General features: G+C 39.0%; 1 protein-coding gene across 4 annotated transcripts in view; it reads right to left on the bottom strand.

Moving 5' to 3' along the window:
• Positions 1 to 12322, bottom strand: part of ARHGAP24 (Rho GTPase activating protein 24) — a 485346-nt gene that overhangs the window by 67427 nt on the left and 405597 nt on the right. For all 4 annotated transcript variants that reach the window (XM_004430912.3, XM_004430915.3, XM_087434543.1 and 1 more), the window contains one exon: positions 8997 to 9119. In XM_004430912.3, coding sequence (XP_004430969.2) covers positions 8997 to 9119 — 123 coding nt within the window. The remainder of the gene's footprint in view (positions 1 to 8996; positions 9120 to 12322) is intronic.

Genomic DNA, 12322 nt, shown 5'->3' with positions numbered 1-12322 from the left:
CGTCAGACCTTAAATAAAGATGTAACCCCTCTGTGTTTCACGCTGCCGCCCGACATGAATGACCAGTGCAGCACAGCGACAGCACTGCACAGCAGCTGCGCACCTTCCCTCCCGGGCGCCACTGCGTAACCGTGGTCGTGCAGCCGGCGAACTGAGAGAGGCTGGGATGAGGCTGGCTCGGAGAAAGGGAAAGGAAACTTAAGACAGCTGAATGATTCCTGCACCTCCTCTGCTTTACGGTTCTAACAGAAACCAGAACACAGCTTTGCAAATTAAAAATCTGTTAATTAAAATACTGAACATTCCTCAGATTACTAAGACTTTGCATAGGAAAGGACAATACTTTAAAAGCAGCCCACGGGAGATGAGAGACGGAAGCTGTTCCCCACTCCTGTGGTTGCCATTTGCCAGCCCACGGGAATTTTCTTTGCAGGCACTGCTTCTCTCATTAGTATTGAAGGAGAAAGGGAAGAGGGCGTGATGAACAGCTGTGTTAGCCAGGATTCTTGCAGATATGCTATACTCCACTATTGGAGGAGAGAAGGTGGAAAAGGTAAAAAACACCTTGCTCTACCCTTCAAAGATATATGGATTGTCCCAGAACATCTCATGTTACCAATGAACAGCAATAACCCAGAAAACTAGACTTTCTCTACCTCTACCTGTTTGGAGAAACCCAATTTAGTTGCTGAGGTGTGGGGGAATCTAGAAGAAAAGAGCATGTCCTTTAAGCAGTTAGTCCCTAGCCTTTTTCAATTTCTGTCATTGTCAATTTCTCTATCAATGACGCAATCCTACAGTAACCATGAAATTTCTATAGATTTATAAAATATGAGATGTGTATCTCTCATTTAATTATCTTTGTGGATGAAGGAGGAATATAAATTCACATCTGAATTCCTTGCTAATGGTATATGATAACGATCATAGCCAGCTCTTAACTGCAGAAAGGGAAAGACTCAGAAGGAACAAGGTTTAGTCTTAAAAATTTCCCACTATATTTTGCTTTATTTTTATGTTTTTCTTATTTTGTTTTAGTCTCATTTTTTGTTAGTTACTAAAATAGAGAGGATTAATCAATAAATGGCAAATCAAAGAAAAAGGGGAGAAGGCACAACCTCACGTTACTCAAATCAGCTCCTGATTAAATTATTAGTTTACTGTACATGACATTGAAATTATAATTACTTAGTTCCAATTTAAATAATCATGTCATTTAATTATTTCCATTTTAAAGCAAAAGGACATTTTTAAATATTTTGATACATAAACGTTTTCTAAAAACATGTCATTTTACCTATGCTGTACCCTTTAACTCCCCCTACACAAACCAATTCTGAAATGCTTAGTTTCTTTTAGTGATCATAAGTTGTTATATTTTTCCACCCCTTGTTCCCAATGGTTCATATTTTTCGCCTCTCCAAAGCCACCTTATGATATATTTGGAAAGTCAAGGTGACACCTATGTCTAATCAGTGTTAATCAATATAGTTGAAAGCCTCCTGAAAAGGGGTCACTATAGACAACCTGATTATTAAGATTTTCTCAGCAGAGGAGGTGAGGCAAGTACGGGCAGCCAGAACCAAACCGATGTGCCGGGAGCACAGAATAGGGATTTGAGAGGGACTCAAAATTAAGGGGTAACAACATGGCTGCTCGATTTGGGTCTAGGAACAGCCCAACGCAGACTTGGCCCCTCCTCTCAGGACGGTCAGGCCAGCTTGCTCAGCTCTCCATCAGTCAAGGTGATCTCTATAAGACCACCATTAGTTAAGCCCCACCTACTCAGCCCATTCACAGACAGTAATAAACAGATCAATACGAACCTTGAAAAAGAAGTATAGACAAGCAAAGACACACACAAATCACTCTTCTACAGATCTAAGCTCTTGGTTTCCAAACTCCCATTTTATCTGAGCATAAACTGACCTTAAAGCATCAGAAAATATATGTATATTTTTTGAAAGGATATTAACATATCATCTACCTACCTTTCCGAAAACTAAAACACCGTTTGATTCTTCTGTATGTAGTTTTAGGAATGAAAGGACTTGACGCTAAGGCACCTGAGGGGCGTCCCCCTGCATTTCGGTCTTCAGGCATCATACAGGCCCGAAGTTCTGGCCCGTTTCAGGCTTCCTTTGAAACCTGCCTCTGCGTGATACCCCAACAGCCACTCCGTCTCATGTTTGTTTATTTGTTAGGTTTGAAGTGCTGATTCCTAGAACTCGAAGGTTTTGATCATCCAGGTCCTGGATCAGGAATAAGTTACCACCACCTCTCATCTACTTCTATTTGGCAAAAACTTCCTTTTCTCTTGCCTAATCCAGGGAGTTTTTAAGGCTTTTTTTTTTTAAGTTTCTGCAGACATTCCAAAATGTCACAGGAAAAAGAACCACAGCAAGCAAGCTGCACCTCCCGTTCAAACAGCAGGATTTTTTTTTTTTATTATTAAGAACTGTCTTCTCAGCTGGAACTGGGGGACTGAGATTCCTCTGGAAAGGTCAGCAAATAGCCGTGTGCACGGGGACAGAGGAACAATGACAAAAAGGCCCCTGAGGAATACTTCAGAACTGTCTTTGAGGGCTCCTTTCCTCTGAGCGAAAAGGGAGGCAAATCATGGCACCTTCTCCAGAAAGCATTTCAGTGCATGATAGATTCTTTTCAAAGGACTCCCCTGCTCCTTTTACAGCACCCCTCATCCTTTGATGCTCTCTGCGGGCTTCCCCCTCTTTCAGTCTGTCTTCAAAGTCCCAGGGCTCCCGAGGGAACCGCCACGTCAGAACAGTCGAATGCCCATTCCAGGAGGCTTCTTGGATCCGCGCAGGAGGCAGCTCTGCAGGGAGCTTCTCTTCCCCCTCCTCCTGCTCCGCTGGCTCCCCTTTTCTCAATGAGAGCTGGGCGGGAGCTGGCAGGGCTGCGGCTGCCTCGTCACCAAGGCTGTGGCTGCGGCTGCCTTCAGTGCCCGCCGGTCACAGGCAGCAGGTGCAGTCACAACAGTCAGGGGAGGAGGGAGAGTGCCACGCGGCGGGGCAAACGAACCCCCATCTTATTCCTTTGACTTTGTGTTGACTTCCCAGCTGGCTCTGGTCTTGTGCAGCACCGTTGCTGCTGGCTGGCGCAGCCCCTCCAGAAATCAAACAGCCCCAAACTCACCCCAATGGGTAAACTTTTTGCTCCCTCCTTCCTCCATTTATTCTCTTCCTGTATAAGATGTATGTTTTTTCAGATACTTTGGAATTGAATCTATTTGTGAGTGCTGATTTAAATGCGCATATCAATAGAAGATATATGTGTATATTTGTATATATACGTGAATCTGTGAAACAGAAAAATACTCTAAATCAAGTAACAGAATTTGCAGGTATAACAACAAAACAAGTCAACTCAACTCCTATGTGTGTGTGTTTATACATATTTATACATATATATTTCTCTGGTTATGATTTGAAAACCAATCCTGTTTTCAACTTTCTCCCCTGCTCTTGCAGGCACCCTCTGCCCCCCAGCCCCCATGTCCACCAACCCTCTCGGTCCCACTCACTGAACAATTTACTCCCTGGGTTAATCATTCACCCACTTGGCTGTTCCAGGACCAGAACTGAAAAGCTAGTGCTTTAACCCCAACTGACCCCCAAGGCCTCTGCCTTCTTTCCTAGCCCTTCAGCAGGAGCATTACAAAACTGAGGAGTACTGAAAAGATACTCCCTTTAGAAATATCACTACTACCATGCCCAGATAGGTAAAATTTTGTCCCTGAAGGAATCATTATTCGTTATTTCTGCCCTATGGTTCAAACATTGTTTTTCCCTTCTTCGTCACAGCATGCTGCTAGGAAAATAGGGAACAGAGAAATACAACTCAGTACAGCCGAGACGGTGGCAACTGCTGGACTGGGAGAGACCTCGGCCAACTGAAACCTTCCCTGACCTCAGCATCGGCATGGAGGGAACACACGTGATCACAGGACTTTGGAGCTGGACTGAATCTTAGTTAAAACGGTTTTGTCTAGTTTTCTTATTTCACACATGAGGAAATGAAAGGTGAGGGGATAATACCACTTACCCAAGATCACACAGCAGTCTGTGTCAGAGGCAAGACCACACTGCCTCTTAATTAACCCCTGCTTGCCCACACACTAATAATTCATCATGAGGATTATTCACATTCAGTATTTTTACTGCCTTGATAAGTCTCTGACTCAACTCTTTTCATAAGGAGACAGAAATATACAGGAAGAACCTGATTTTGTTAGTAGCTAAAGTGAGGCTATAGACTCAGATCTAATGAACAGTTCATGGATTCTCACCCTCCCCAGATCCTGGGCTGGGCACTTCCATTTACATTGCCTCAAAATCAAGTGAAAAGAAAGCCGGTATAAAAAACAAAACAAAAACAAAAGCCCTAAACTTTTCCAAAGATAAATAAATGTTTTGATATCCTAACTTTTGAATTTGACTTGCAAGCAGAAACCATGTGCTTCTCAGTTAGCATCGTTAATAGGGAAGCAACTGTTTATGGGTGGTTTTGAGCAGATAACACCAAGTTGATGTATCTAGATTCAATACTAAACTTTGTTATCAGGCTAGGTTGTTAAGAGAGGATATCTACTTTTTGCATTTCCATTGATTCCCTTCCCCCATCTGAGCATTCATTTTAAGTTTGCTTTATTTAATTATAAGGAAATTCCAAAGCCCTACAATTTATGCTTTTCACTTAACAGTTTATAATTTCTAAGAGATTGAAAAAGTAGGCAAGCTCCTCAGATATCTCCTATATTTTAATCAAATGTCTATTATTGAAATGGTAAAGAGGGAATATTTTACATGGAGATAGAACCTGAACAAAGATAAGTTTCAGTGCCTCATGAAAATCTTTAACTTTTTTTTTTTTTTTTGGTGAGGAAGATTGGCCCTGAGCTAACATCTGTTGCCAATCTTCCCCTCTGTGCCAATCTTCCTCTATTTTGTATGTGGGACACCACTATAGCATGGCTTGATGAGCGATGTGTAGGTCCGTGCTCAGGATCCAAACCCATGAACCCCAGGCTGCCAAAGCAGAGCAAGCAAATTTAACCACTACACCACCGGGCTAGCCCCAAAACTTTAACTTTTTAAAAACACAGGTTATGAAATTGCAATACAGACAATGAAATACCCTCTCTGTAACAGACACATTTAAAATGTATTCAAAGGTGGTATACAGAAATCGATAAATCTAGGTGATATGTCACCTTCCAAATGTCTTTACAGTTGCCATTTAATCAATGACCACAACAAACTTTGAGCAGTAGGAAGGAGGCTGGAAGCCAACATGTCTATTTAGGATTAACAGAGTCTTGGGTTCCATAACTAAGATAGGAAGGAAGAGGAAATGTATTCTCTTATGAAAGGTAACTATGGAGATTCAGGAATTTTTTTTAGCAGCTTTATTATGATTCACATATCATAGAATTCTCCCATTTAAAGTGTACAATTCAATGGTTTTTAGTATACTCAGATATATGCACTGTCATCACAGTTAATTTTAGAACATTTCATCACCTCAAAAAGAGATCCCATATCTTTTGGCTATGACCCCCTCCCCCACCCCTTACTCCACCATTGGCCCTAGGTGACAACTAATCTACTTTCTGTCTCTATAGATTTCTCTGTTCTGTACTTTCATATGAATGGAATCATATGATATGTGGTCTTTTGTGGCTGGCTTCTTCCACTTAGCATAATGTTGCCAAGGTTCATTCACCTCGTAGCATGTATCAGTATCTCATTCCTTTTTATGGCTGAAAAATCCATCGTATGGAAATGCCACTTTCTGTTTATCCATTAGTCTGTTGACAGACATTTGGGTGTTTCCACTTTTTGGCTATTAGGAATAATGCTGCTATAAATATTCATGTACAACAAGGACTTATGTTTTCATTTCTCTTGGGTATATACCTAGGAGTGCAAATGTTGAGTCATATAGTAACTCTGTTTAATCGTTTGAGGAACTGCCAGACTGTTTTCCAAAGCAGCTACATCATTTTACATTCCCAACAACAATAGAGGAGGTTCTTGATTTTTTCCACATCCTTGCCAATACTTGTTATTATCAGACTGTTTGATTCTAGCAATCCTAGTGTGTATGAAGTGGTATCTCATTGTGGTTTTGATTTGCGTTTCCCTGATGACTACTAACACTGAGCATCTTTTCGTGTGCTTACTGGCCATTTGTATATCTTCTTTGGAGAAACGTTTATTCAGATTCTTTGTCCATTTTTTAAATTAAGTCAAACTGGGTCAAATTTTTAATTTGTCTTTATTACTGAGTTGTAAGAGTTCTTTATATATTCTGGATACAAGTTCAAAATAAGATACATGATCTGGAAATACTTCCTCTCATTCTGTGAGTTGTCTTTTCACTTTCTTGATGGTCTCAATTCAGATACTTTTTAAGGAGTCAGAAAACTATATTCTTTCTACTTATCACACTTTGAAAAACTTTTGTTTTTCATATACTGAAGACTATACTATAGGGGACGGACTTGTAATTGTGGGTTTTTCACTCCCACAGGAGAAGTAATAGATCACATATTGTGCTATAAAGCAGTAGGAAGCTCACAGCTCAGAAGACATGGATTTTCCTCCTACTTATGTTACTCATAGTGTGACACTTGGCAAATCATTCATCCTCTCTGGGTCTTAATGATCTAATCCATAAAATGTGGGGTTGAACTAAAACAGTGATTTTAAAATATTCTGAATCAGTGAAAAACTTATTTTCAACGAAATGTTAAGTGGAATCCTAATATATAAAATAAATAAAAGGGTTCTCATTCACATAAATTTATTGTTTACAACCCACATTTATAATATTTCTTTAAAATCCAATCAATAAGCATAGAGCTTATTGCTCTACATTAAGCATCTATATTAATATGAACATTTGAAACCCAACATTATGGGTGACAGTTGCAAACTTCTATCAGTGTCAACTTTCAGTTAGGTTCTGTATTCTGTAATAACTTTGGAAAATTCTGATGTTCAGATAAATCACAAAGGAATTCTTGCAAATTGAATGAGTACTTAAAGAGCTTGCTTTGCAATCTCGTAACACTCTTCAATTAAACAAAGAGAGTAGGAGAAGATTTATTCTCTGGGGCATTGTTTCTATTGTGCGCATTCTATGCTAAAATATATCTCTTTAAAAGTAAATTTGAATCAAGCATTTGCAAGATCCCTGAAGCATATTCATAGGACAAAGTATATAAACCAATCAAGTACTAGAGCATCCCTTCTAGGCTCATAAATGTGAAGATTCCTATATAGCTCTTGCCCAGTCCCACTGGGATCATTTCTGATATTCCTGGGCTGAGAGGACCTCCTGTGGCCACTGATTTGATAAAGCTCACTAGATCTCATTCATTTTTCCTGAGAAAAGGACACATGGAAGAGAAGGAAATGGAGGAAACAGCACACTTGATGGAAATAATCCCTCAATAGAAACACTTCCTTCAGCAAATTCAGGAGCACCAGAAATCTAACAACAGACGGGAAAAGTAGGTCTTTAGAAATGACAGGAACTTTGAAAAGATACATCCTCAGGCCCCCCACATTCTTGGCCCTGAAGTTACCAGCAAATCCCCAGCAGTTGAGTATGTGTCTCCCATGAAGAACCATGAAGAATCCTCTGCTTAGGCTGCGGGCTGGAGATCTCAGCCCACAGGCCTTTTCAGTGTTCTACATAATCATTTACTAGTCATTTTAGTATACGAGTAGGGTGACCATCCATATAAGCTGTCACCCAAACCAGGACACCATGACAGGACACCATGAGCGTGAAAGGTAGCACTATCAGTAATTAGCCTGGGACAACAGTCGTAAACCGGACTGTTACCAGGCACACTGGGCTGAATGGTCGCCCTGGTTAGGAAACTCCTCCTTCCCCAACAGAAGACACTGCTAAAAAACAGACAATTTGCAGGTATATATCATTAATCTGGTAAAATTTCTACATGTCTTCAACGAATCTTTACTATTTTAACTTGAAGCAACTCTTCAACTTTTTAAACTTAACTTTTCAAGTTATTCTAAAACGTAAAGTGGTGAGTCAGCCTAAGAAGCATCTGATCTGTTAAGGGGAAAAAACTCACTTCTGAATTCAAGGTGCTGCCAATACACAAAAGAGAATATAAAATAAATATGGGAATTATAGTCGATTTGCTAAATATGAATTTGATTTAATATAATTAATTTTAACTACATCAACATAAAATAATTAGGCTTTACTTTCTTGGAAATACATGTTGGCTGTAGATAAATATTTTTGGGTTCTTATTCTTTGGGGTCCATTTACTGAACTTTTGCTTTAAATAATTTTTCTGTTTATATCATTCTATTTTATATTCCTTGATAGACAAAGATCACATATTTTACCCTTTCTTTCTCCTTTTAGTTGTATTTATAGCACCATTTAGTTTATTCTTCATATGGTGAAGACTCTATTAAATAAGATTTTTAAAAAACTTATTATCAAATCCACAAACACTCGCCTGATCACAAAGCATTCTTTTACTCTAGTAGTCATCAGATTGTCACCAAAAGCTTTGCTGTTCCTCTGATACCACTAAGCATCTGGGAGCTAGGATCCCTTCCAAAGCCACTAGTCAAAAATTTTTGCCCCATATCTGCATGTTCTTAACTAATCTACAATTATAGTATCATTCCCATAACTATTTATTGTTAGTGAGATGGAAAAATCCAAAATAAAAGAAAAATATCATCCCCTTTATAATTCAAGATATTTACAGAAGAAGGTTGGTTATTAATGACATTTGATCTAAATTAAACTTTTAGGAGTTACTTAGATATATGTCTAAGAATAATGTTGAATAGTTTACTATTTATTTTAATGTTTATCCATTTGAAAATAGGAGCTGATAGTAACATCAACTCGGGGAAAGGATGAACAGGTTTGGCCTTTCTGTTTTTCCCATGATTTTAAAATGCACTCACCTCCTCCAAAAGGTCCCCATATGACTCGGCGGATAGACTTCACCCAGTCTTCCATATCATTCTGGGTGCTCGCCATGAGGAGGTAGCTTTCATGATTTGCTGTCATCCGATCTCGATCGCCTCCTGTAAGAAGACAGTAACACATGAGTGTGTGGTCAGCCAAAGATACCCCATCAGCAGCCTCCTAGGGAGTCCCTGAAATAAACAATGTGCCTAGTGCAGCCAGCACTAGCCTCTACCCAATGAATCAGAAATATTTACCATGGTTTCAGCATGGAAAAGAAAATCTGCTTAGAAAGGAAAGGCTCTTATGTTTCTAGGGGAAAGCTGGAGAACAAATGTCATTCCCCAAATAAAGCCTACCTTTTTGTCCTAGCAACAACCCATAGACCTGCATTAACTCATAATCCAATCTATTCACACTGCACTGCTGAATAAGGAGAAAGAGCAAAAGCAAAATGAAAGATGGAGAAGTGGTCCACAGAGCCTGGATTTTCATCTGAAGCAAGTGCTGAATAGTCTGAGTAGTACTGTGTAGCATACACACAGTGAGGCTACCAGGACGTCACAGGGGAGTATGGGAGTTCTAGGAAAGGGAAAAGAGCCCCATGTAAAAATTTGACCCAGAGGTCCTCCTCTATTGCTCTGTCCTGGAAGGGAAGCCTCTTCCCCCAGATCACACCTTCAGGAGGGCAAACAAAGAGGAAAGAAGACACAAGCCTGGCCAGCCACAATGGCCAAATCACGCCCAGATGGCCCTTGCCCCCAAGGGTGAGCTTTAGGAAACTCCAGCGGCGCCTCCATGCAAAAAGTTGATGGTTTCTCTTAGTTTTTTCCTCCAAGAACTTTCCCCATACACTTTAAAACCTTGATAATGTCTAATGTCAACTATGAAGTGCTAGACTTCTGACACATGGGATTTAAGTCGTTAGCAATCTTTTATAGTGCATTTAAGTTTCCCTGGTGACTTAATTTTCTCATTTACAAAACAGGGATAACCATCTATGACCCTGAAAGAAGTCTTGTGGCACTGTTTTCCTTACCTCTTACTTTATGTTTAAAGGACTACTTCTGAAGACAAGTATTAGTGACTGTACTGCTTCACTGTCTTTGAAAATAATTAGTGTTGTTCACAGAAGGAATCTTAAGCAAATGGAGCATTAAGTATTTAATTGAATTCTGATAATATTTTAGTATTATACTAACTTCTAAGGTGCTCAAATAATCTATCAATTAACATTTAATTTTCACAAAGTGTTGTAAACTTGCAGGTGTGGGTTGAATTAATTCATATCTAGGTGGTTTGTTTGGTTAAGACATCATTGTTGTTTGTTTTTAAGTGGATCTGAATACTTTTATGAGGAGCTTGCAGGCTCCAATTTACAAAAGGCCCCATCACTCCCTATTCTTTCACATCCAACCTAATTTGCACATAGCTCTGAAAGCTATAGGCATTTGAGTTTGTGACCTATGAATTCCATAGGTCACAAATGCCCGAGGTTGAGCCACACAACTATTCTACCATTGGTGTAAATGTATGGAACAGGTGAAAGGTCAGAGAAGTGAAATAATTTTCAGCCAACCAGAGGAACAACTAGAATTGATGTTTTACATTTTAATACAACTGGACGGAAGCAGGGAGGAGAGGAGCCACAGCAAATGCATTTCCTAATGTCTACAATTCTCTTGAATAAACAAGACTAGCCTTCTCACCTTAGAGAGAACATCTCACTATTTGGGAAACAATGCCCCTTTTATACCTCTAGGTCTGTTCTAGGTCAATCATCACTTTAAGCAACTTGTATCTGAAAAAACAGATTCAGGAGTCAAAGAAAACCCAGATAAAATCGCAATTCTATCTTCTATCAGCTGTTTGACTTCTGGGAAATCACATAATTTCTAGAAAATCAGTGTCTTTAATCATTGTTTAGAAATAATCCCTATATAGTAAATTTTTGTGAGAATTAAATGAAATAAAGTAAAAATACTGGCACTGTGGTAGGCTAAAATAGAAATTCTGTAAAGATTAATTTAGTCTCATTTAACTGCCTCCCACATCTACAAATGCAAAAAGGACATACTACATTAATTTGCCCTCAGAGATATTATGTCTAGTAACTGCTTGGGAATAATTAGTTAACAGTATGCATATACACGGATTTGTTTTTTAAAGGCTACCTTTCTTTGATACATGGCAATGCACATTAAAATTGTATACTGTACATGTATGTAAATATGCCAGTATTAATATGAATATGCATGGCTGTATGACATATAAGTGGTGGAAAGAACTAAATGATAAAAGGAAAAGATGCTTCATTTGGCGTGGCACAGTACTAAAAATGTATTCTGTATTCTGATCCACTTATACCACAGTCTTGGGCCAAAAAAAATTACCATTTTGAAATCAGAATATTTTACTTATTGTCTTTGCCTGAAGCATGCTTAGCAATGCACACAGCAATATCCTGCTGTGTCACTCCCAGCCCAGGCAGAAACAGCCCAGTAACGAGAGTGAGTGACAGCCGCTGGAGTGTGTTTCTGCCTGAAAGCAGGGCAAAAAGAGACTGATCAGCACAACTGGCCATTATCCCCTGACTCTTCATTTGATTCTCCATCTCTGCCAATGGTACTGGGTCTGATCCTGAATCTCATTTAGACTGTCAATCACAGAAATGAAATCCCATCTGTGAATTTCACCCGTGGATATAGATCTTGATTCCTGAGTTTATTAGCAAAAGAGAGGGCGAAAGATTTAGAAAAATTTTTTCTATGAGTCTCAGTGGAAACAGAGACTCATTGCTAAGAACATGATTAAAACACTTGGAGACATTTATATAGATATGAACTCTATACTAAAAATATGCAATTTCTAACTGGCAATGCCATCTGTTCTAATTCATAACCCTTCAGTGCCTTGAAATTGAAGGAGCTCAAAACAAGTTATTAAATGTATGACTGGATAAATGAATAAACTCAATATTGACTTTCAACCATGCAGATCAAGTTTCATTTCACTCTGTTATTCCTTTATGGGGCTTAAATCTCCATTTAACCATTTGTGAATCTAAAATTCTTTCAGAAGATGAAATTTTAAAAGCAGCCTTGAGATCTAATTATGACTGGAGTGACAGTGTCATGGTCTTCTCCTGTCCATACATATATGTATATACATGTGTGTATTATATTATATTATAGCCAGTATACACTCTCCATTCTTAAATTCTGCTTGAACATAAATACCTTTGCAGTTGCATTTTTATTTTTTAATACAACTTCAGATGATGGTGCATTTGCACACATTTTAAAGGACACAATGTATCAGT

Source organism: Ceratotherium simum, chromosome 8, assembly GCF_057802395.1.
Source record: "Ceratotherium simum simum isolate JZ-2026a chromosome 8, ASM5780239v1, whole genome shotgun sequence".
NCBI classification, from domain to species: domain Eukaryota; kingdom Metazoa; phylum Chordata; class Mammalia; order Perissodactyla; family Rhinocerotidae; genus Ceratotherium; species Ceratotherium simum.
The sequence above is the reverse complement of the archived record's forward strand: the minus strand, read 5'-3'. Positions and strand labels throughout refer to the sequence as shown.